The 27545-nt window shown below is 37.9% G+C and overlaps 1 protein-coding gene across 3 annotated transcripts in view; it reads left to right on the top strand.

Moving 5' to 3' along the window:
- Nucleotides 1–27545, top strand: part of LOC142099217 (calcium-activated chloride channel regulator 1-like) — a 58883-nt gene that overhangs the window by 6841 nt on the left and 24497 nt on the right. For all 3 annotated transcript variants that reach the window (XM_075182440.1, XM_075182438.1, XM_075182439.1), the window contains 4 exons: nucleotides 8027–8164; nucleotides 10127–10277; nucleotides 17616–17724; nucleotides 22675–22843. In XM_075182440.1, the coding sequence (XP_075038541.1) occupies nucleotides 8027–8164; nucleotides 10127–10277; nucleotides 17616–17724; nucleotides 22675–22843 (567 nt within the window). The remainder of the gene's footprint in view (nucleotides 1–8026; nucleotides 8165–10126; nucleotides 10278–17615; nucleotides 17725–22674; nucleotides 22844–27545) is intronic.

The following is a 27545-nucleotide window of genomic DNA, read 5'->3' as shown; positions in this document are numbered from 1 at the left end:
ATCCAGGCTTCACTGCTGCCCAGGAGCAAACGTGCCCCGCTGCCAATCAGCTTTTTTCTCACATGTCCTCTTATCATCATCATCATCATTTAATTTATATAGCGCCACTAATTCTGCAGCGCTGTACAGAGAACTCACTCACATCAGTCCCTGTCCCATTGGGGCTTACAGTCTAAATTCCCTAAGATACAAACACACACACACATACACAGACGGAGACAGACAGACAGACTAGGGTCAATTTGATAGCAGTCAATTAACCTACTAGTATGTTTTTGGAGTGTGGGAGGAAACCGGAGCACCCGGAGGAAACCCATGCAAACACGGGGAGAACATACAAACTCCACACAGACAAGGCCATGGTCAGGAACCGAACTAATGACCCCAGCGCCACAAGGCAGAAGTGCTGACCACTAGATGTAAAGTTAATTATACTAATAGATAGCAATAGAAGATACCAAATAGTGTGCAAAAATATATTAAAATAACTGGTTGTTGAACCTGAAGTTAAAAATCTGGACTGCCCCACCAGAATAAGGACATTTAGCTTGCTCTCTCCTAACTGTTCTTGCAAATTTTGCTACCTGCTGCTGCTGGTGTCTTATGGTCAGTTGCTGCTTGTCTGTACTAATTTGAAGAAGTTCCACTGTTTGAGAAATTCATATCTAAGCTGTGTGTGTCTGTTTAGCAGCAAGGTATGCTACAGCAGACTCTCTATTTAAACCTCCTTCACCTGTTTACATAAAAACAACTCGGAACAAGGCATCTCTGTTAGGGAAGTATGGTCATTCGAACCATTTTAATAAGGGGACAAAAGATGAAATTGTCCTGAGCCCACTAAAACAGGGGGCTGACCATAAGACTTTCTTGTAATCAAAGCTGATGGATTAGGAAGGGAAAAGGTTAAAGATACGTGTGGTGTTGACTATGGGTGTAGTTTTACTAGACCAGATACTGCATGATACATGCAATACCTATGTGGAATATAACATCTCAAAAGAAAAGTACAGGAAAAAAATATTAAGCAATAAATATTACCTGTCCATAATAGTCACTTTTGATTATAAATGGAATTTTTTTTAAAAAAAATGGGGGTTTTCTTTCTTTTTTTCCCTTGGAAAAGCATTTATTGAGCTAGCTTTTATGTCTACAGAACACAGCAGACATTTTTACAGTTGCTCCTGACTGCAGACACATGTTATAGCATGCACACGATACTGACATCACCAGGACTCAGGAATTAGACTAGCCCTATAGCTGGTGCAAGAAATACGGCAGAAGAACAAGTAACTTTGATGGCCGTATGGCTTTATTCGGATGTGGCTGCGTGCACTTGAGCTTGTACCGCCCTCACTGTCAATTGACTACGGCCACATGCCCCTTCCCAATCCTGTTCACTCTAGAAATCGTAGACTGTAGTAAGTGTCTTTTGTGTCCGTATGGTCAACGGACTTGGCTTCGGGCAGGGCCGTATGCCGCAGTACTGGGCATGCACAGAGTGCCTTAATGACTCAGGCCCATGGTGTAGGTGGTAGTGCCGCTTTAAGTAACACGACACATATGATATAACATAAAGGGAAAAAAAACAATAAATAGAATGATATCTGTTTCCTTTTCAAAAAAATCAAACTTTTATTTTAATTATATTTTATTTTATGCAATCATACATATATATGTTACAGTACATACAGTGGTTTTGCACTCCGATATAGATCATTTGACAGTTATACATTGTATTACCAATCCCCTTCACTTCTCTCTTGCCCATCTGGTCAGAAGCAAATATAAACACAGCAAGTAGCATTAAACATCATACTGATATTATTTATATATATTTCACTGATAGAGTTTTGTCTAAAGTTGTCCCAGTCCTACCTATCACAGCTCTGTTAATAGTCTATAAATTATGCAGAAAGCAATTTACAAGTATAGTGTGAAATTACCATTCTGCAGAATAGAGAAGCACAAAATCGAAGTTTGTAATTGGAACTTTACACAAAATCCAATTTGTATGAAATCTAACCACCACGTCGCTCATATCTATCTTTAACCTTTTCCAAATTTGTGAAGCAAGTGATTTGTATCTTGTGGCCCAATTTCCAATACTCCAAGTATCTGTTAAAAGAATGCTGTCAAACTGGCAGCCAGCTGGCTGCCTTAAACTCACCAGGTCACTTCCTTTGGCCCATAGCATGGTGCTAACAGCAATTAGTGGTTCCAAAATTTAAATTTGCAGCTATAATGTTATAAAGTGGAGCAGTTGCAACAACCATTCACCATCATTGCTTTGAAGTTTTGCATAAACTGCAGATGGAAGACGTGTCATTTACGGTCGCTACACCTTACACAAACTTAAGACCTACTTGCTACACCTTAAAATAACGACACAAGACAAAAGTTTGGGCAAAATAATAGGAAACAGTTTATTGAAAATAAATGAGCTTAAATGGTGGTGGAGAAGACAAATTGCGAGACGGCACAAACAATATACATAACCAAACAGTGTATGGCCATACGGCAGTAGCCACTGGTCCCAGGACCAAAGTCCTATACGATTGGCTGGTGCTAAATCTGAAGGAGATATATGTCTACGTAATACCGGTCGGGCAACCGAAACCCCATCAATCAAAAAGACTCCGGATGCAGAGGAAGGAGACGAAAGGCGAGTTCTATGTCTAATTGGACTATACCAAGAGCTGTCTCAAACGATTGGTATGAAACGGAGCTATGTCTGATATTAATGGTGTCATTTACAGAACGACCTAATGGGTGGGATAAATGTTGGATAAGTCTATATATCCCGGCCTCTTTTTTAAGGACTACTCCAACTGGTGAAATTACTAATCCTGGTATTGGTGGAAGGGGAAATGGATCTAATATGTGACCTAGATTAACGTCTTTGTGCACTTTGTCAGCCACAAATTCCGGTAATTTGAGTGCTGAACGTAAATTCCGTACAGAGCGAACCTTAACTTCTCTACTATCTGGTAGTTTGAAACCGAACTAAAAGACATCCCATAGAAAATAAACTAATTTTGCATTTGGAGAGAGCCTAAACCAATGATTCAGCTCTTCTACACAAATAGGTTTGTGGGCTTTAAGAAGTAGAGGGATGGTCTCCGCGTCCCCCCCAGAACTATTTCGATAGCACATTCATAGATCCTATGCGGGAATAGTGTATTGGTTGCTTTCTTACAGAATACATTGAGGAATTTGTGGTAAGGATGAGAAAGATTTGGAGGAACAGACTGAAGCAATCATATAGGTAAGAACAAACAAGAGTTAACACAAGAAGACCCCCAATAAATAATTTCTCCACTAGTCCAATCGATAAAAGATTTATAATAAAATAAACACAGATGGCCTAAGATGATAGGAACCATGGGACAATTAATAAAATACAGCAACAACTGCTCCAAATGTAAACAAGATAGACTCTTTGAACAAGGCAATGAGAGGTCTTCACTTATAGTAATCCGTCTTTCCCGTAGAGAGTGATATATATCACAGGTACTTAGATGCCCCCAGGTCTTGTACTTGGAGTAGTAAGAGTTTATCTTGAAAAACAGGTAGCGATGAATTATGGAGACTGAGACTAGTAGTGCACCAGACGGTATACACATCTAAACCAAAAATCCTAGACGCAAAAAGCAGGAAATGATGAAGTATATACAATTTTAATAAATGCAAGAATAAAGTTCTGGCCAGACAATAAACAATCACATCAAAACAGTCTGTATATGAATAGCATAAAAACACATATATCAATATCATATAAAACTCTTATAGAACAAATATGTCATTGGTAGGAGAAGGAGTAATGCAAGATAAAAATATTATGTCCCATTTTTCTTATTAAGTATAGTTTATATGGGGAAAAAAAATCTATGAAACAATCCTTTTTCAATAGGAGTGGAAACCCGTTTACTAATAGAGATCACGGTACTAATTAGCCACCATCCGTATATTCAATTCATTATGAGAAGGTGAAAAACAGGCATCCAAATCCAAAATAAATGTCATTAATAAACCGGGACTTACTTGTCATACAGGACAGGATGAGATAGTATCCCAGACTCTTCCTTATCTCCCCTTCTTCAATGCACTCTGCGGCCGTTTCAGTAGTTTTGTGTATAGCTCAAAAGATGAGCATAAATGTATTCAGAGCTTAGTCAGTATATATGGCCCAGAATATCCAATGTGGTTCGCCTAGAATAACCAGTAATGATGTAAATGGTCGAGGGCAGACAGCAAACAGAAATATCATGGACAAGCCAGATGGTCGGGGCTGTCAGCAAGCAAGAATGATCCAAAAACAAAGACAAGTGTTTAAACAAGTGTTAAGACAGATAGCAGACATGGGATATCCAGGAACATGCAGAGTCAAGCAAGAGGTAATCCAACAGAGAAAGTAATATCAGCAACACAGCAGGCTTAATAATATGCTTTACAACAAATGCTATAACTGGCAGGGAGGCTAAACCTTCTCTATGTTTTAAACATATAAGGAGCAACCACAATACTGCCCTGGGGGTGAGCCCTCCCAAAGCCATGGGTGATTGCAGTCTTGAGACTAGAGCATCCTCAGCTGGTTCCCTCAGTAAGACCAACAGGAATTAAGGTCCCGACTGCTTATCAACAGCCAAAAATCAACCAACGTGCACCGTTGCAAGCATTGCGGCAGCTCATCAACAAGCCGGCAGTAGGAATGTAGTGTTCCGGCTGTTGCTATATAGGACTCAGAGTGAGCCATCACGAATAGCGTAGTGTCTCATAACAACTTCCCAGTAGTCAATTAGTGTGGAGAGAAAATTGACTACCACTAACAAAGGCTACAAAGGGCATTGAGGTTAAGACAATTTATTGTGAATAATATTATTAAGGTTGGCAGTTAAAATATTAATTTGTGTGGGGTATTTACGCAGTATCCATTGACCACCAAAACAGGCGATTGAAGAATTACTAATATTAATACTGAAACATATAATTAATAGGTAACACCTGACAACTAATGAATAAATATGGATAAATTTATTTTAATTGAGCATTAATGTATTGGTTTACTGCATATATATTGGTGTCAACAACTTTTATTGTGTATGTCTAGACCACTGCACTGTCATTTGTCCTTTTTGCTAAATGCAATTATTCGTTTCATTTCTTACTTGGCCATTCTGCTACTTGATGCAGCAACTGAAATTCCACCCCAGTGATCCCTACACTAACATTGCCCAACATGTGGGGAGTGAGACTAATGACGCTCAGGGTCGCTCATGCGCAATTTTCAATACCATTACTCAACCCATGGGGAGCACAAAGGCTGCCAGAGAGGGATCTGAAGATAAAAATGTAATTTCCAGGAAAATATGGAACCAAAACACTTGTTATATATAACTGCGTAATTGCACTTCTGGCTAATGGATTCCAAGCTGGAACGCATACCATTTGCGTTTGATAGTGGAGGCACATTATTGCACTCCCTTGGTACGTGTCTTAGGTGCTCATGGGGAATACACACCTGCTAGGCAAGTGTCCCAGTGACTCACCTAGAAATCTCTGCTTTTGGTTGTTATAGTGAAAACCTGTTTGTGCACTTCTGGGTTTGGCACTTCTGGTTTATGCACACCAGGGTGGAATGCATATTGATTGGAGTGTCTCATAGAGAATACAAGGGAGCTATTGCTTCATATATTTTGTAATGATATTCAGCTTTTGTTGAATCATTAGTTGCAACTGAAAACAATCATAACCTGTAACAAAATCAAAACACGAAGATGTTTTAGGACCAAAACCACATCCAAAACCAAAACACTGGAGCATATAGCTACCATATTGAAAAATGCCTAAATCATGCGGAGAAAGCCCTTTTTTTGCATGGTTTAAGGTTTGATAAATTGGACCCTAAGGTTCCCATCAGTTCTGGTCTCTAGGCTTATAGCACATATTTTATTGGCTAGTACCTCCATTTCCACACTTTCGCTGTGCTGTGGTCGGAAATTGAATGGTAGGAGCAGTCAGTCAAGGAGCACTTCCAATGGGTCAGAGGTAGTGGTGATGGGTAGAGCTATGAGGATGCAACACCTTTATTCATAAGAGAAGCAAATGTGCTTAGGCAATGCATTGTCATCTCAACTGGTGTATTTTACAACATACCACTTGGTGCAATAAACTCTATTTTTTCTGCATTTGTCGTTATCACAACATAGTCTGTCTATTTCCTCTAATTAAAGCCGTTATTATACTGGGAATCCCCAATATAAAGCTTAGTGTATTCATGCGAATGATGACTTGCATGAAGAAGATACGTATAAGATATGTAAGATAAGAAGATATGTGTAGATATGAATGAAACACATGAAATTATGGACCGGATCATGCAATTAGTTCAGATTATAAAATGTATTTAATCACATCTTGTCAAACTTTGAAGACTATGCTAGGTCTTAGCAGTGGTGAAAAAAAGTACATATGAAATAACAATGAAAGAGTGTGATTGACTATTAGCAGCGGTTTAAGGATGTGCATGAGTCAGTAGTACTGCAATATGATAGTCACCCTCAGAACGAGCTTCCTTTCCCCCCCGCCCGCCTCTAGCGCACACCTAGGTCTCATAATAACCTGTAATCTGTTCACTGGGATGATTTGAATGGGACATAACATGTATATATTACAATGTAAGGAGGATACGGTTAACACTAGGAATGACTTGCATACATTAGGTGGATCCATTTCAATGGTGGTCAGGTATGAATATAAATTTATGATGAGCAGATAAATATAGCACAGATAAAAAAGGCAAATATGCTCAGACAAACTCACACTGCTAAGTACATTGTACAATAAAAGAAGCAATGCTAGTGTCAGTGGTAATAAAGCAAAGAAAAGTAGTGCTGATGCATCCGCAGCCAACTTATTTATAATTTTATAAAAATGTCATGGGTGCCAAAAATGTTTTAGCCTTATCTCTGTTTCTAGTGACATAGCCTCACAAAATAAAATTACATTTGATAATTTTAAGGAACTGCTTGTGAAGTGGTGGTAAAGCGGAAATACTTATGCAATTAGATTTAGCTGCCATTCAGCAGACACAGGAGCATTAAACAAATTGCTTATCCCACTAATTGCATCTGAGAAGCATAAACCCCCTATCTTTCCCACCTACCAAAAAAAAAAAAAAATTGTACCATGAGTGAAATAATAATTTAGTGTCATTTATAATGAAACTAAAAATGCAATACCAGTAACATGGCTGCCAGTTCTTACTTATCCTCACTCAATGTTTGCAATAATTCCATGGGAAAATTCAAGACCATACAGGGCTATACCCACCAATCGTCACTGATTGAAGTATTAGACAGAGGGGAAAAGTCCGCAGGACACATCTTAGAGCAGTCTCCTTAAATCCCCATATTGCAAGTACCTATTCAGTATTATTTTTCCAAAAATATGTACCTGCCTTATATATATCAATATTAAATTACAAGTAAAATTTTACTTTTAAGCTCCCTTCAAAGCCTTCACTCATTGTACTATCTGCTGCCACCACAGGCATTGTATATAGCTGATAGGTATTTAAGTATGTAAGCAAAATTATACCGTGACTCGCTAATGGTAAGCCAAAATTCATCTGAATCACAGCATACAGTATTTATCTGGCTTCAAAAAACCCATGTGTGACAGGCTTTCGCAGGGATATGATAGCATTCAGTGAGCAATAATAAATTATATAGTGTTGTCCTGACATTCAAGGAAAGGCAATTTTAGTTAATCCTTTAATAAATTGTTTTCTATTCAGGTCTCTTTTAATGTAATACGCATCATTTAATGCCAGAAATTGGTTTTTTTTTTTGGTTTTTTTTTTGTGGTATACAAGTTTTATTCCACTTGTCATAGTTTTTTCATTCCTCTTTATGCTATAACTTTAAAAACTTTGCTGTAATCCTAATTTCTTCCATTTTTCCTATAATAAAATATAATATTTAGTTAGCTTTTTCATGTTTTTTTTTCTATATTTATCTGTTTTCAGGATATGGTCACTGAAGCATCAATGTACTTGTTTAATGCCACAAAGAGAAGATTCTTTTACAGAGAGGTGAAGATTATAATACCTAGCACGTGGCAGTCATTCAATTTTCAGAGACCGCGTTATGAAATGCATAGAAAGGTATTTTAGTTTGTGTCAATTAAAAAAAATACATAATAAACTGTCTGTTTATCTACTAATCTTTCACTCTCATTTCTTTACATGCGTTGCACCAGTCTGCAAGTCTCTATACGAGTTCCCCATATTTCCAGAATCTAATTTAATTACCTACAAAACCCTCAAAACATCACCACTGCATACATATCAAACCTCATCTTAAAATACTCTCACGCAGACCCTCTTAGATCTGCCTCTGAGCTGTGTCTCCCCTTCTCCCTGATAACCTCTCATTCCCGCCTATTAGATTTCTTCTGTTCCACTATCAACCTATGGAATTTTCTTGCAATGCTGAACAGACTCTCTCCGAGCGTTCAAACGACAAATCTTCTGAGAAACAAGGGTTCAGTCATTAAGGAATGTAAATGTCAATACTTGATGTATTTTAAGTTAAATTGCCCTGAAATGAACTATATGCCAGTGAACGCAGGAACATCCAATTCATCATTGAACGCAAAGGACACTTCTGACTGCCTATGATTTCAGGGGCAGAATGGGGAGGGGTTGTGGTGTATGCATGTAGTCAATATACAGTAAGGGCGTGCCAAGCTTGTGTGCATGCACCAGTGTCCGAATAAAACAATCCATAGCACTATGTTTTTTGCAGCATACCATATACCCCTATAGCTGATTAGAAGGAAAGCTATGTGCCGCCACACAGTAGCGGCGCGCCGTCAAAAGGAGGTGTTGCCATATAATTAGGGGCGCGTGGCTTGCATAGTTGGGGGCGTACCTAGCAGCAACAACCTAGCGTACCTAGCAACAACAACCAATGTACCTAGTAACAACCTAGCAGTTGTCACTTTTGTCCCTCCATCATTACATGTGCCCCTTCACATTAACACTGTGCTTCTTCACAATATCACATGTGCCCCTTCATTGTCACTTTTGTCCCTCCATCATCACAATGTGCCCCTTCATTGTCACTTTTGTCCCTCCATCATCACAATGTGCCCTTTCATTGTCACTTTTGCCCTTTCACAATATCACATGTGCCCCTTAACATCACCTCTGTGCCCCTTCAGAATTTTATTGGAACAATTTGTTTCCCCTTTTTCATAGTGTGCCATTGTGCCTCCATTAGTTTGCTTACCTTTCTATTGCTTTTTTCTCTTCTGTTTTCTTCTTTCTGTTTTCTCATCTTCTGTTCTCTTTCTTGCCCTTTCGTGCGCACTGCTCCTCTGCGCTCTACAAAAGTCTTCAGTGAATATGCCGTCGGGTGTGATGACATCACGCCCGACATTCAGTGGAATGCAAGTGAGCAGGAAGGAGGAGAGGAAGCTGCCAAGGGCCGCTGCAATTATGTGATTTTTTTTTGATTTTTTTTTCCTCCCTCAGACACAATATTTTTTTTCTTTGCTGGCGTCCCCACCACACACCGGGCCCCCTGGGGACTGCTGGGACCTAGGCAAGTGCCTATGGTTGCCTAGCGGTAAATCCGGCCCGGAGCTACAGATCAGGTGTAAGTGCCGAGTGATAGTGGTGATGGTGATGTTTTCATGCTAGAACATGTGTTTGCAATGAAGAGCAACTGAAACAGTGCATTTTATGTACATTAGACATTAAAAACATGTTTTGTTAGTAATGGTTATATAATTAACAAATGACGACAATACTTTTTTTTTCTGTGAATTCTGCTGGGACTTTAAATTCCAAATATATATTGTATGTGTCTGCATGCGGAAATTGCCATATAAGCGGAGTGTACTTACACCATATTCAACAAAAGACGTTTCTTCAGATCCGCTTGTTGTTGAATATGGATGTGCATATACCCGAATTACATGCATTTTTTGAAAAAAACAAACAAAAAACCGCACATTACTTTCCTTTTGCATGTTTTAATGAATCAGGCAGAACGTGTCCATTGCAGAATAATCTTTGTTTATCTTACTGAAAGCATAATGTAAATCACATTTTTTTTAGGCAGATGTAATCATCAGTAACCCAAATTTAAATTATGGAAATGATCCTTACACATTACATTATGAAGGATGTGGAAACAATGGAAAATACATACATTTCACTCCGGATTTCTTTACAGATCATAGTCTTCTTCTAGTTTACGGACCACGTGGTAAGAATTTATTCGTTCAAATTCAGCAAACAGAGATTAACAAGATATACTGTAATTGTTTAATCATAAAACATACTTTTTACACCCTTTTTTATAGCATCTAACAGTCTGTATTATCACCCCTTATTTTATATGAAGTGAAACTTTAATAGCAGTATCCACTGAATATCTGAAACACATTTATTGGTTACAGCCTCACATTGCAAATTGAACTGGTTGGCAACCATTTTCTATCAGTGTGCCGGCTAAAATCTAGCCAAGCCCAGGTGTGCCAAGGCAATTACTGATGCTAATATCATATTAATATAATGGGACCAGCAAATAAACATTCATGTTATGCCACATAGTAGTGCCCCAGTTCAATTTATGCCACATAGTAGTACCCTCACTTCATATTATGACACAGTAGTGCCGCCAATTTGTATTATACCACATAGTTGTGCCCCATTTCATGGTATGCCCCATAGTTGAGCCCCCAGTTTTTATTATACCACATTGATATGCCCAACATTCATAGTATACCATAGTTGTGCCCACAATACATAGTATGCCACATAGTTGTGCCCCCAATATATAGTACGTCACATAGTTGTGCCCTCAATATATAGTATGTCACATAGTTGTGCCCCCAATACATAACATGCCTCATAGTTGTGCCTCCAATTCATAGTGTGCCTCATACTTACCTTTGGAGTCAGACAACACTTCTGTTCCACAACAAAACCTTGGAGATGCTTCACTAAAGCAACCAGTGATGGACGAAACTGTTCCGTTTCACCTGTCTTCGGCTGCTTTAGTGAAGCAGCAGTGGAGCATCAGCGTGCCAGACAAAAGTTGTCCGTGTGCCATATCTGGCGCATGTGTCGAGAGTTGCTGATCCCTGCTTTAGACACAGCATTTGCAATTGACAGTAAAAGGGGCAGAACGTACATAAAATGCTGCATTGTGTTAGATGCTGTATTGCTTGTTATTAAATGTGGCTGCATTTTGAGAACACAGTGAGATGATTTTATTTAATAAAATATTACCCATAAGACTGTTGTGTCTTCTGCTCCAAACTATACAGGGCCTGATTCATCTGTGGACGCTACCTGCACACAATTTGCATTTAAAATACTAGCACAGAACTTGAGTGTAACTCCAACCTATTCAAATACAAGTGGGTCTCAATATATACGTTTCTATTTGAATCTGGGTATAAATGCGCTCTGACCAAACATTATTTGCCATATGTAGACAGACAGAACAGTGCAGGATACGCATTATAAAAGCACATCAGTACGTATGCAAACAAAAATATTTTTATAAAACAAATGAACAACTCTTAATACTATAATCATTAATATTTGTAATTTTTTACATTTTTTTTAACAGTAAATATATAAATCAGGATATTCTTAGTGTACTGTACATACAATGCATGTTTATAATCTATCTTCCTTGCAAACACATGTTCTGTGCTATCCAGTTGCACACATACATGTAGTTTTTAAAACAAAGACTATTCCATGACAGTCATCAATATCAGTCGGCATTTACACCTGCCCTGGAGTTGGTGCAAATTAAGCTTTTAAAAAACAAGGGAACCCCCAGGACACATCTGTGCGGGCACACTTTGGCACACTTTCACTGTACATTGCCTACGTTCATCCAGTCCTTCAATCCCCCATTCCACCATTCAAGTCATAGATATACATAATTGTCATTTTAGTTCAGACATGGATTTCATGCAATTGCCTTTATTGGCATAAAGGCCCGTTTCTGAGCATGCGCAGAGCTATTTCACTCGGGATACAGCACGCAAGAGGACTTACATCCGAAGATGAATCAGGCCAACTATGGTGTTGTCGCTGAAATGTAATATGACAAAGGGAGTAGTTTGAAACAGGCTTCTAAAAGTGGAGTTAGGTACTTAACTGGAAGTCTGCAGAGAAAGGCTGTAAACAGAGTTACACATTTGTACAGTAATGCACCTAACTTAAAGATATACAGGCGAAGGATAAACAAGTGACAAAATCATAGTAAAGTAACTTACATGTTTTGAAATGGTTTGTACCTCTTCCACTGCTGGCAGCAGGCTGACATGGTGGGTCTGCACTGAGGCTAATCAAAAAAGATAACCTGCAGGGAACTCCTTTTTAAAGGCAAGGTGGGAGTGTCATCTGCCCATCAAGCTAGGGCTGTGGCAGGAGTGTAAATTATTTAAACATGCCTGTTTTCATTATGCAGTGGGACCAATGCCAGACAGTGGCCATTGTCTATGGAGCTGGTCTCTGTTACTTTAGCGTTAGGGTCATAAGAAAAGTGTGTGCAACTTTGTAGTATGAATTACTTTGGCAAAGTAAAAGCAACAAGATGTTCGTATTTGCATCACCTGAAGTTTGCCCATCTCACAGTAAGAATATGACAACTTTAGAATTGTTATAGGAAATGTAGAAATGTTTGTGATATATAGAATATGATATAACGAAATGCTTGAGAAATTTTAATTGTTTTGAAATTCAATCAAACACTTATGCAGTGCAATTTACAATTGATCACAGTTTGAATTTGTGATTTGAAATTTGCAAGTGGCAATTAGTGTTTGCAATACATGATCACCAACCCCATTTGAAATTTGCCATTCATGTTCACATTAAAATTAATGTTTAAAATTTTTTTTCTAAATATGTGAATATGTTTTTCAAATAATTAAAATGTTTTTAAATATTTTTAATTCAAACTGGGAACACTATTGTGTGTTCAATATTAGCTATTAAAGTTAAATGTGTCTATATAAGTTCAAACATGATAAAGTCGGTTGCCACATGTATGGACCTGGCTTGAACTTGTTCCACTTTCTTGAAATCAGCATATTTTTTTTTCGATTCAAGAAATTCTGACAATTTTTAAAATTTTTGTTCCAGTTCTTTGGTTAAAAATGTTAATTTTTTTTCCAACGGCACTTTTCTCTGAACATTTGTATGTCAATGCAGCATTCATGAACATAGTTCTATTGTATTAAATAATAAATGAATAAACCTTAAAATAAAAGAAACCAAAACCATAAAGTGAAGTTGATTGGTTAGTAAAAACATGAAGTAAACTTGCACATCAGATTTGTAGGTCACACGCTTCCTGATTGAATTGACAATAAAGACAAATGTATGTAATAGACAAAGAAAAGTATTTTTTACAGTTTCACATTCGTTTCTACAGTTACCATGTGTACTGTATATATTTCTTTAGTTGGTTCCTCCCCCACTGTCATAATCGGCACTCACCTGAGCATGCGTCATGTGTGTTTGACAAAGGGTTAATCAAAAACAACCAGCTGGTCTGTTAAAATAATTAACTCCTTCCCTATCTCTGCCAGACACAAGCTTTGCCATACCAATTATGCCACCACCAAGGTTGTTAATGAAGAGCTTACACTCTTATTTAGGAATCCTTAGGTTTTCTTTCTTAAAACTAAACTATTACAATTTACGCTAATCAGAGTTAACATAAACCACAATGTTCTCTCCTGTTTCAACTATGTAGCGTTTTGACCAAACTGTCATATGAATTCGTAAGAACACAGAGAGTTGAACTTATTAAATGTAATTTAATATGGAAAGTACATCCACAATGCTTAAGATAAAACAATTAACAAAAATGGCACACAAATATATAATGCAATGTTTTCTTGTAAAATAAAAAGGATAAAGCAAAGAATTGATAACTCACGAATGATCAAGTTTTTCTGTTGCTGGTAGAAGTAGAGAATGGGACACTGTTCAATATCAGATTGACTCCCAAAAAAGTGAACCATTTCTTACAGTTACAGTTACACTACAGTTTTATAATGATCCTGCAGGGCCCACAGCCCCCCTTCCTGTGATGTCAGAACTGAAATGTCTGTGTAAATGCAAAGTAGAGTTTTAAACACCTTCTAAGTCAAGTTTTCGTTACCCTGTCCTAACTTTTCACGGATATGGCTTACAAACGGGATTTTACCTCCACACAACAGGTCATAAGTTCCCCTTCAGCTGCATACCACACACACCTCTTGTCAGTATGATATTGGAGAAAATATGATAGGATATTTTCATGTGTCACTAGCCCATTAACAGATAACACAGCTGTAACTACATATATCAAGACTCAGCAGTCGAGATGTCTGTGCAGGGGCGGATTGGCCATATAACCTACAGGGACTTTTCCTGGTAGGCCGGTGGCCTCAGGAGGCCACCTAATGTCTTTACTAGGGTTTATAAAAAAACAAAACATGTGGAGCACCCACATAATTGTGTTGGCCCCACCTCCGGTTGATTTGGTCCCACCCACATGAGGCCACTTCAAAAAAAATTTCCAGGGCCACTTTAAGTTCCCAATCCGCCCCTGTGTCTGTGTCTCACTGTCCTAAAAGAGATATTTCAAAGGCTTTCACTTTTGCAACCTGCCATAAATTGCAAGGTGCTCATGTGTAGCCATGGGTCTGGGTTCTTATCTACAAACACCCCTGGGGAGAACAGAGGAGTTTAATATAATCAAAGGGCGCACTTCGATTTTGTCTCAGTTTGAAAGACTTAACCCGTGGCTCCTTCTGAGCCATTTCAAGCTATTACTTGGAATTAATTTGCAAACACATATTTGCAGTTTTATATGCCCAGAAATTAGCCTGCACTTGACATTTACCTTTAATGGCTTGTAACTTTTCACTGGGTTGCAACACTAGTTACTTGTACATCACAAATTATGTCTGTAGCCAAAATCACCAAGTAGTAATTGTTGTGCAAACTTTTGCACGGACGTGCAAAACAGAAATTCTCTACAAGCTGAAGTATATATACTTCTAAGCTGCAGACATAAAGGAGAATCAGGAAAATTTTAAATGAATTGCAAAAAGTTCCAATGACCCATGTCACTTACATTTAAACGATGATCATACTTTAGTCAGTCGCACATTAAAAAGTGTTGATAATGTCATTTTAAACATGGTACTATAATGGAATAATTGGGGAAATAAACCTTAGAAAGTAAACAATCATATGTCTTGTTCATAAAAGTAATATATTGTATCATAAATATTTATGAAATACCCAAATATTTGATTGGGGAAAAGTGGGTTGACCATCCCAATAGAGACAGAACAAGAATATCAGTGAAAGAAAACAAAATAATTTATTTAACTGGGTTCACACTTAAACTCTTGTCAACTTCCCTTTTCAAACTGATATACACTCATTGGCCACTTTATTATGTAAACCTGTACTCCTGCTTATAAATGCAAATATCTAATCGGCCAATCATGTTGCAGCAACTCATTACGTAAAAGCATGCAGACATGGGCATGATATTCAGTTATTGTTTTGACCAAATGGGGATAAATGTGATCTATGTGACTGAGAAACTTTTGATCTCCGGGGATCACCTTGAATCAAAAATTATATTGATTAATATCACACCATCTTTTCATTAAAAAACACATTTATCTGTGACATCCTGTAGAAATTGAGAGAACTGCGCTACAGAATGTGCGTTAAAATCCACTTCAACTGTACATGTTTAAAATACGTGGGTATAATAAACTACATCCACATAGGTTTAGTTGGCTATATTGGTCAGTGTGATGGCATAGCCTGTAGTAGCCTGCACAACTGAATTTGGGCAATTTGACCACCCCCACATATAACCAAACTATATATATATATATATATATATAGAGAGAGAGAGAGAGAGAGAGAGAGAGAGAGAGAGAGAGAGAGAGAGAGATAGGCGAACAAACAAAAAAAAATCCAGTGAGTAGCAGTTCATGGATGAAAACGGTTTGTTAATGAGAGAGGTCAGGAGACAGTGGCTGGACTTGTTCATACTGACAGGAAGGAAGTAGTAACTATAGGGGATTTTCCCACTAGAAAAATCCCCTAATACTATAAATAGTCCTAATGCAATAACCATGTGTTACGACAGTGATATGTAGAAGAGCATCTCTGAATTCACAGCACATTGAATCTTGAAGTGGATGGGCTACAACAGCAGAAGACCACACCGGGTTCGACTCTTGTCTGCAAAGAATAGGGAGGCTGTAGTGGTCACAGGCTCACCAAAATGGGATATTTAAAGATTGGAAAAATGTCACCTGATCTGATAAATATCTTGATTTCTGCAGTTATGTGCAGAGTGTACAGTCACAATTTGGCAAAAATAACATGAATCCATGGATCCATCCTGTCTTCTGTTAATGGTGCAGGTTGGTGGTGGTGGTATAATGGTGTGGGATGTTTTTTGGTACTCATTAGGCCCCTTAATACCAACTGAGTATTGTTTAAATGTCACAGCCTACCTGAGTATTGTTACTTACAATGTGCATTCCTTTATGGCCACAGTGTACCCATCTTCTAATGGCTAATTCCAGCAGGATCATGTACCATGTCACAAAGAACAAGTGATCTCAAGCTGGTTCCACGAACATGGCAATGGCCTCTACAGGTGTACCTAATAAAGTGGCCACTGAGTGTACTATTAAAATATATTGCCCCCCACACTAATTACCAAAAAATGTTTTATTGAATATTGAAATATTAAATATTTTACTGCACATATAACCATTTACAGCTGAAAATCTTTCATGTGTGTATATATAGGGCATGATGCTACACTGGCTTGCGGTAAATTTCTCTGTGAATGCCCAGAAAAGGGGCCGCACACATGTGCCTGTCCAAGTTGTATTACTTGCAATTGGCCAGGGGCAGGTGCAAATAGTGGATGATGATGATGATGACAGTTGCCACCAATAGTAAACTGATTGTTATTGGCTGTTCTTTCTCCTGTATTAATTAGGTTTTTCAAGGTTTTTTTTATGCCTAATAGCTAATAGGTATCTTGTAAACAAAACAAATGGTTGTAAACATGTGATGTATTTCTGGTTTAAACTGGGCGCACTCGCTATTGGTGCAGTTCTGCCCGTATCTTTCAGCTTTGCAATTGTGGCTTTGTCAGTAAACGCAATTTGCGGCTGCGAATTGTGGGCAACTCAGCATTAGGCCTGTAGTACTTGGCCTGTGTAGAAACATAAGTTATTGGGACTTGTCCATGTTTTTCATTTTGTTTTGTCATATAGATTGGAAGTTTATATGTTTATACATACATTGAGGATTCACAGTAAGCAGTGTTATGAAAATTGATCTGACCAGATATTGTGTTAATGCAATCACACAATTAGAGAAAGTCTTCCAAAATCTTATATACCCTTAACAAGACTTTGCCTGATCATCACATATGAAACTAAGTTAATTTTTGTCCCTTCTGTACAAATAGAATCCATGTGGTTTTTTGGTTTTAAAAAAAATTCACTCTATTTTCCTTTTTTTGCAGGAAGAGTATTTGTCCACGAATGGGCTCACTTTCGATGGGGTGTGTTTGATGAATACAGTTATGGAGTACCCTTCTTTGTTTCAACTGACAATAAAATTAAAGCAACACGGTAATGTTGCAATTACTTTATGAATGGATTAGTTCTCATTACATCATTTGCATCATATCACTCGCATCAAATAATATTGATTAATATCACACCATCTTTTCATTAAAAAACAGAAATTGAGAGAACTGAGCTACAGAATGTGCGTTAAAGTCCACTCCATCTGTACATTTCTAAAATATGTGCGTATGATAAACTACATCCATATAGGTTTAGTTGGCTACATTGGTCAGTGTGATGGCATCAGGGCCGGTGCAAGGTCTGTAGGCACCCTAGGCAAAGTTTCAGCCTACCGCCCCCCCACCCCTTGTGCAAGGATCTCACACAATTTTTTTTACCTGGTTTTGTTTGGGTCACCTGCCATTCACACACCTTCTTCAGGAACAATCTGTCCACGCCGCTTGAGTCTAGTGAAGAAAGTGCAACAATTACTGGAGTGCAATAATCCGTAGGGAAAGGAAGGGGGGTGTCCGAGGTGACGGGCAGAAGTAGAGACCGACACCTCGATTTGCTCTGGGCCTGGGCACAGGGCTACAGATATGACTTTCAAAATATGGGGTAGAAATTCTACCCCATAGTTTGCAAGTCAAATATAGTGCGTGAGGTGCCAATAAAATAGTAATTTTCTCCCCCATACTTTGCAAGTCAAATATAGAGCATGAGATGGCAAATAGTCATTTTTCTATGGTATAAAATTGACTATTTTCCACGTCATACTCTATATATGAATTGCAAGCTATGCGGTAGAAAAATAACTATTATTTGGCACCTCATGCTTTATATTTGACAATTGCAAGTCAAATATAGAGCATGAGGTACAAATAAAATAATCATTTTCTGCACCATAGTTTTAAAATCAAATAAAGAGCATGAGGTGCCAAATAATAACCCCCCCCCCCCATTTTAATTTTGTATAAACTCACCACTTCCTGCATTGGGCTTTGTGCACCCCTTTTTAAAAAATAAATAAAAATTATAATAAAAAAAAAAAATAACATTGTATTTATTTACTGTTTTTTCTCCAGAAGACTGGTCAGCAGATGCAGGGGGGGCTCTTCAAAGTACTTCTGTCATCTCCAATGGCTACCCAAATGCTCTTCGTCTTCCAAAACACATAGGAGGGGGGTGGAGCGGAGCGATGCATGCTGGAAGGGGAGGGGGCTCTGGGAAATAACTTTACTTACACTGTCTGTCAGTGACGGACAGTGTGTGAACATGGGGTCAAGCCCAGCACATTGCTGGAGCTGGACAGAGGTGCCACCGAAGAGGGCTATTATCACATGATCTCTGACTGACGTTGGGCAGGCGGCGCGGACGGGGGGCATCGATTGAACAACAGGACGGCCACTCCGAAACAGCAGGCTGCTGCACTCTGTCCCAAACTGCTGACTAGATTACAAAATCTAGTCAGCGACCCCCTGCAGGTCCCGGCGCCCTAGGCAAGTGCCTAAGGTTGCCTAATGGAAGCGCTGGGCCTGGATGGCATAGCAGTCCAAGGTATCCTCCACGCAGTCCATCTTCTGTTGCCTGCTCAAATATATATAATATATACCGGTATTTCAAACTGTGCCATGTAACCAAACAACCAATAGCTGAAAATAAATTCCAATCGCCTATGGATATTTTGTTTTTGATAGCTGATAATTCCTCTTTACAATTAGTTAGTGGTGCTTATCACAATGCCACCATTAAGAAAGTAATGGAGGGGGTCCGGGGTATAGCTGGCAGACCCGACCTCCGCTACTCTTTAAATGTCGCATTGTGCTTAGCGACATTGGTAATGTCGCCAATCACACTATAAACATTGTGAACCTGTCAGCACAATGGAACTGTCAGCACGTTAAGTGTCAACATTTCCAGTGCCGGAATTACGTACCCCACCCCAATTATTATCGTGCTACTTTATTTATCAGCTCTCCCCCACACTTCTTATGATTGTAAACCCATATGGGCAGGGTTTTCTTTACCTTCTGTTTCGTGTCATTGTATGTTATTTACTTGTATCATAGTCCTCTCGATGTAGAGCATTGAATAATATATTGTTGAGCTATAAATAAAAAATAATAATTAATAAAACATGAAATTCAAAATCTAAAAAGTCAAAAGAAAGAGTGGCAAATTGCTTTGGATATATATCCAATATACAACCAAATATAGCTACTCGATTAAATAAATGATATAAAGTACAGTAGATCGGAATGCAGATGTATACATTGCTAATGTATACATTTGATTTTGGGGACTTAAAAGCAGTAGTATATTTAACTGCTGAGTACCTACACAGTGAATCGTGATAGATAACCAGAAGCGATATAAATGGTTTATATACATAAAGCACTGTACATTGTAATACACCCTGTTCACAACAACTGAACTTTAATGGGATTTGATTCCTATGTTAGAATGCAATATACTGTATAATCTCTGTTTTTTACATTTGAATGATGTAGATGACTACTGTTTGCACTATTTTGTTTGTGTTGTAAGTTAAGAATTTTTATTATCATCATTTTATTATCATCTGGATAGAACTGTTAACTGAGCACTATACAATCTACCAGACAAAGCTTATAACATCAGTAACTTTATGACTAAAGAAGTTATTTACACCTTGCCTGTAAAGAAAATTATCTGCATAACTTACAGATTCTTGACTGCATTCCTGATTTTAAAAGAAACGTTATATTACGCAAAAATAAAAAAACTGTTTAGCAGTGATGGACAACCTGATATACTTCAAGGACTGCATGTATGGCCCCCAGACCTTCAAAAGGACTGCACAATAATCTTAATATTCCGTCACATCCCAATCAGGCCTCCCAAAAAAGCTACACATGTCCTCAGACCCCAACTTACCACAAACTGCCCCCTCATGCACTCAGACCCTCACAAGTGCTCAGCTCCCACATGTACTCCAAAACTCCCCCACATGCCTCAGACCTCCTCATATGCATTTCACACCTTCCCATCTGTGCCTCAAACCTCACCATATGCCCCTCACACCTCTCAACATACACCTCACACCTCCCCACATGCCCCCTCACAATTCCCCACATGCCTCTCACACCTTCTCACTGCCCTCCTGTGATTAACATTAATGCCTATTCCCCCCCTTTTAAAAAAAAAATAAAAAAAATTACTCCCTCTGATCGCTTCCCCTTATTATGTTCCCTTTGTAACATTTTACACTTCTCCATTATCAAAATGTGGAGCAAAAATATATTTTTTTTTATTATTGCAGTACCGTGTTAGACAGAAAAATCTATGTGATGTTAAATACTTTTGTGTCAAAAAAGACAAAAGTATTATAGGAGTTATACCTTTATTGGCTAATATTTTTTTTTTTTTTTAATATATTTGCTAGCTAGATTTCCTACCAACGAACACAGTCCACATATCCAACACACAATGGGACTATAAAAAAAACTACACGTTCTCATGTACATCCTCCAATGTGGTGTACATAATACAGTGTACAAAGTGCCCTGAGGGAATTTACATTGGGGAGACCAAGCAGAAACTGCAATTCTGGATGAATTTACACAGACACACAATAAAGAAGACTCTGGACACCCCCGTGGGTAAACATTTCTCTGGACCAGGACACAGTATGACGGATTTAAAAGTCCTAATACTGAAAGGTCTTCTTAAAAGTGACAGGGAATAATATGGGAATTTCAAGCTGAAAAGAACATTCCAGTCATTGACTAAAGGACTCAATCTAACACCTGCATTTATGACCCACTACATTAACATACTACACACCCCAAAGCAGAGTGCAGACCTCTGAACTCGTAGGACTTTTACTCTTCCATCCATAACAAAAACCTCCTTTTTATTACTTTAGCTTATCTTAATGATGTATCCCACCCCTGTACAAATTTCTTGCTGAAACAGCTCATAAATGTGCCTTTTTCTCAGTCATTCATTTGTAAACTTGTCTGATGAAGGGGCCTCTGGGTTCTGAAAGTTAGCAAATATAATACAAAACATTTGGGCTAGCCAATAAAGGTATAACTCCTATAATACTTTTGTCTTTTTTGACACAAAAGTATTTAACATCACATATACTTCTATAATAATATCATATTCTACTATATACCTAGGACTCATACTCTCCTGTTCATTCTCCCTGCTCCTCGTCTCTTGTTTCCTGGCTTCTTTATGAATCAGTGACTTTGCCTGAAACACAGACACGGAGCATGCAGGGGAAGGAGGGAGAGAACATTGCATCCTCCTCTTGTATGATGCGTGACCTCCTTGCGTTGTGCAAAGGAGATCATGTGACATAGAAGTTGTGTTTCCCCCTTCACATATATTTTATTCTTAATTTGTTATTAAGTAGAGGAAAGTGAGGGGGGGAGCAGCCAGTTGTGGGCAAGGTTAAGGCTTGCTGGCCGCTGGCTGCCCATGGGTTGTCTGTTGACCACCATACAGTACACTGCTATATAGTCTTCATTCTGTACATCAGGACAAAAGTACTCAATTTGCTGGGAGAAACAGTCCAAAATTATAAGTTAACATGTTTAACTATTTTCTTTGCAGTAGCTTCTTACAGACTTTAAATATCTATTTTATTCATACGGTGTAATTAAATGACCCCTCACTTGTAAAAACTTTAAGTTGGTTTCATTGTATTGCCATTCTGATATACTGACACTTTTATGCACCCATTAAATGTTACTGGGTGCATAAAGTATATTTAAATGTTAAATAAAAAGTAAAAATAGACTTTAGTCATATATAACAATATTTTTAAACCGTCAAACAAGATGTTGTTTATTTGACTACTATACTAATTATAAATTTTGTCGCTCCTGTTTTGTGTTTCTCTGGGTTGATGTACCAGAAAATCTTCACTATCTGTGAAAGGTGTACTTGATATTTTAGAAAAGTTAGTACTTTTTCGAAAAACTTGAACATTTTTAGTAACATGCTACATTTTTCTTTTAGATGTTCCTCTGAGCTTGCTGGCATGTATATTTGTAAGAAACGCTCCTGCTCTGATGGAGAGTGCATCATTGACCCACAGACAGGGAACTTAGAAGAAGGGTGTATGTTTTTAGCTAACAGCACCCAAAAGGTGAAAACATCTATAATGTACATGCAAGCATTATCTTCTGTAAGTATCTGGAAAGTATATAATTAGGCTTTGGCTTAAAAACAACATTCCATCAAATTATATCTGGATTCTCAAAAATTATAACAGGTTTGATGATTTCAAGGGGTATATTTACTAAACTGCGGGTTTGAAAAAGTGGAGATGTTGCCTATAGCAACCAATCAGATTCTAGCTGTCATTTTGTAGAATGTACTAAATAAATGATAACTAGAATCTAATTGGTTGCTATAGGCAACATCTCCACTTTTTCAAACCCGCAGTTTAGTAAATCTAGCCCCAAGACGCTATCCTTCACTATATCACTAGACAACCTGTTATCTAGTTGCTTGTTGCCTTTATTTGTCAACTTTACTAGATCCCAGTTAGAGCACACTCCTTATGCACAATATCTCTCTCTTGGGTTGGCTTTCTCCAGACTTCACTGCAAGACTTCTGTGAGTTATGGAGGAAGCTGGTATGGGAGATGGTTTCCTACGCAGACCACTAAACAATACCTTAGAGTCATTGGATTGCGCTGTGCTAGCTCCTGAACTGTCTTCCTTATACCTCCTAGCTCATCTGCAGTGAGGGCCAAAGAAAAGTGACCCAGGAGAGAGTATAGTGTTAAATGTACAAAAAGTGTTAAATAATCTCTGCCAAATGAATAGAGTCAAAGAAGAAACTATTTTACTGATATATTATATATTAGTAAGTACTTGAAACTTTCTAAAGCAAGACATGACTTGTTGGTCCTAATTTGTTCAGGAACTGTGACTGCAATGCAGGCAAGTGCTGTTTCACAAAATGCTTGAATAGACAGCCAACACGCTAGGCAATGGGAATAATCATATCAAAAACATAAAGAACAGAAGCAACAAAACATAGTGTAGTATAATTATCAGCCCAAATTGAATTAAACAAGAAGTGAATAGCCGTGTACCAAAGAATGAAAAGTATGTAGCTTATCTGATATAGAAGTAGAAAATTTCCCTCAACAGCTTCTATTCAAAATTGATCAATCCAAATTGCACACTGGAAACTCAAACAAGAGGAATATCATAGTGTAGTAGGCTTATACCTAGCTTTCATCCACAAACTAGGGACATCTACACATAAAATATAAAAGATTTTAATACAATTAAAAATTATAAACAAATGCCCGTACATAGAGCAAATAAGATAACAGTTTATCTCTAGACTCAGTCTCCTGCAGATGTTCCAAGGGTGAGGTTTTCAGGCCATGAAAAAAAAAGATCTCCACACCATGCTAAAGAGATAAGAAGTTCCCAACAAATCCTTAACGTGTTTCATCGTTCCGACTTTATCAAAAGGAATGTTTATAATAACCAAAAATTCCCAGTTTATATAGTCCTCATCATTAGCAGAATCCAATCAGAAGAGCATACATGGTAGAAACTATATCCGCACTTACACAGATCCAACTTCCGCCCAAAGGGATATGTGACGTCACCTCCATTATCGAACGCGCACTGAGCAGTAGTTATGTTCAATATTAAATCTAACATATGAAAAACGTCAGTGTACTTATATTACACATAATATATCTAAAAACTGTATAAAAATTATAACATAATATTATCAAAACATCAAGCGCCATTTTCTTAATGATATTAAAAACAACAAAGGTGCCATTTTCTTGTAGTACAAATTAATATACAAACATCAAGCAGCAGTTTCGATATTACATCTAATATATCAATGTCAACATTAAACTAGTATAAAATATCATATCTATTATTATTATTAATGTTTATTTATAAGGTGCCACAAGGCGTCCGCAGCGCCGTACAGAGACAAACAAATTACAATACAATGGGAGACAGCACAGTACAGTAAACAGTAAGCACAGCAACTCAGTAAGCTCAATGCACAGCTAGAGAGGGCGGGGAAGGGGGAGGTAGGATCCGCAAATGACGGGGCCCAAGAGGGAGGGCGTGGAAGACAGGGAGACCCCCAGGGGGGAGGAGAAAGCGAGAGTGGACGTGAAGTGGAGCCTCGAGGAGGAGGGCTAAGTAGCTGGAGAGCAGAGTTAGAAGTGGTGGAAACAGGAGGAGAGATGGCCCTGCTCAGAGGAGCATACAATCTAAGGGGAGGGGAGGACAGACAGAGAGATGCAGGGGAGAGAGGGAGAGTAGAGGGACAGAGGCAGAAGATAAAGTAGGAAGTTAAGTGGGAGACAGAAAGGCTTTAAGAAAAAGGTGGGTTTTTAGGGCCCGTTTGAAACTGGACAGATTAGGGGAAGTTCTGATGGAGGGAGGGAGCTTGTTCCAGTGGAGGGGGGCAGCGCGGCCGAAGTGTTGGATACGCGAGTGGGAGGAGGATATAAGGGGGGAAGAGAGGCGACGGTCAGAGGCAGAACGGAGAGGGCGGGATGGAGCATGAGTAGAGAGGAGGGTGGAGATGTAGGGCGCAGTGGAGTTGGCGAGGGCCTTGTAGGTGAGTGTGAGGAGCTTAAAGAGGATTCTGAAGGGGAATGAGAGCCAGTGAAGGGCTAGGTAGAGGGGGGAGACAGAAGAGGAGCAGCGAGAAAGGAAAATAAGCCTAGCGGGAGCGTTAAGAACAGATCGAAGGGGATCGAGATGAGAGTGGGGGAGGCCAGTGAGGAGGAGGTTGCAGTAGTCCAGGCGGGAGATGATCAGAGAGTGGATAAGGCATTTGGTGGCATCTTTGGAGAGGAAGGGCCGGATGCGAGCGATGTTACGCAGCTGGAAGCGGCAGGATTTAGCAAGAGAAAGGATGTGGGGGCCAAAGGAGAGAGAGGAGTCAAGGATGACACCATATCTAGAAGCTAAATAAAAAGTTATTATAGCATTACATAGACATCAAACAACATTTTCTTGTTGGTGTTACAGACAACATAAGCAACATTTTCTTGTAGTACAAATTAAGCTTAAAACACCATCTTGTAATTAAGGCAGACAATATGTCTAATTAAATCAAGATAGAAAATCTGTCAATATTGTCAAAAAAACAGGAGATCCACATAAGAAAACATTTACAAAATAAATAAGACACGATCCTTATAACCCAATAAATACAAGTTAATAACAAAAAAATAACATAAGAAGAGGGAAAAAAGATGAGAAAAAGCACATTAGAACATAATTTGGATATATATATATAAATATAAAATATAATTTATATTCAAATAAAAGGTACTATCTTAAAACTTTCATTAGGAGCTAAGTGGTCCTTAAAGTGCCTAACTTAAAAATCCAAAACATCCCTCTATGGGCCAAATTATTCCCAAAATTACCCTCTCTAGGACCAAGTGTAACCGATTCAATTGCCTTAAATTTCAAACAATTAAGATCCCCATTTGTGTATATATTAAAATGCCTAGAGACTGAGTGAATATCCAATTTGTTTTTAATTGCCCTCATGTGTTCTTGAATGAGTAATTTTAAAGCCCTCTTAGTCTTACCAATATATTTAAGATTGCACGGGCATTCCAAAATATATATCACATGTATCTCAAAACTAGTATTCAAAGAGGAATTAGTAAAAGTTTTATTACACGGTCTGCCAGTTTGCAAACATTGCAGCTAGAACATTTAAAGAATCCTTCACAGACTTAGACAAAAAGTCTTTCCATTAGCCTTATTATTCATTCTCAGCATACTTGGTGCTAAATAAACTCTTCAAATTCTTAGTCTTCTTAAATATAATTTTTGGTTTATCCAGCACCAAAGTACCTAGTACAGGATCCATTCAAATAATTCCCCAATGCTTATTTAAAACATGTTTAATTTTCCTTTCATCTATTTTATATTCAGTTATAGATGGAATCAAATTTTCTCTTAGTCCTTTTTTTATAGACTAACTATTCTAATATTTTTGTTCAAAGTTTTATTCAGTTCCTCATTACTAATATTCTCTGGATAGCCTATATCTTTAAATCTATTACATAAGTTTCAATTGTTCATCACAAAGTCCCTTATTAGAACAGTTTCTTTTAACAAAATTAAATTGGGAATGAGGGATATTATTCTTCCACTTTTTAAATGGCAGCTCTCATAATGTAGATATCTGTTGCTAACTACTTGTTTGATAAATGTACTAGTCTCAACCTCTTTTTCTTTAATATTCAACACCAGATCTATGAAATCTATTTTAAATGTATCAGATCTATATGTAAAACATAGGTTATATTCATTATCCCCAATATAATGAAGGAAATTATTAAGACAATCTTCAGAACTATCCCAAATAATAATAATATCATCAATGTATTGTCGATAACAGACTATATTCTCAGCAAAAGGGTTGCTGTTGTTATGGATAAAATCTTGCTCCCATTTCCCCATATATAAATTAGCAAAGCTAGGTGCAAAGATAGTACCCATAGCCGTGCCACAGAGTTGTATATAAAGTCTCCAAAAATGTAAAATAAGTATGTGAAAGGATAAAAAGTACAAGATCACATATACATATTCTGTGGTTATAGGTCATATTAGGATCAAATTCCAAAAAATGTTTTATAGCCTGAATACCTTTCTCATGACTAATTCAAGTATACAGGCCTGAACATCAAAAGTCTTTCCATTTGATTGTTCTTAATACTTGTAGTAATGGAGTAGTACATATTAAGTAGGCTGCTAATTCCAAAACTTACTTTTTAAGAAATAAATCTACATACTGAGAGGCATGCGAGGTAAGAAAATTAATTTTCCCGCAATAATAGGTCTTACCGGAGGATTGA

This window comes from Mixophyes fleayi, chromosome 8 (assembly GCF_038048845.1).
Source record: "Mixophyes fleayi isolate aMixFle1 chromosome 8, aMixFle1.hap1, whole genome shotgun sequence".
Taxonomy (NCBI): domain Eukaryota; kingdom Metazoa; phylum Chordata; class Amphibia; order Anura; family Limnodynastidae; genus Mixophyes; species Mixophyes fleayi.
Note: the sequence above shows the minus strand (reverse complement) of the source record. Positions and strands in the feature narration are given on the sequence as shown.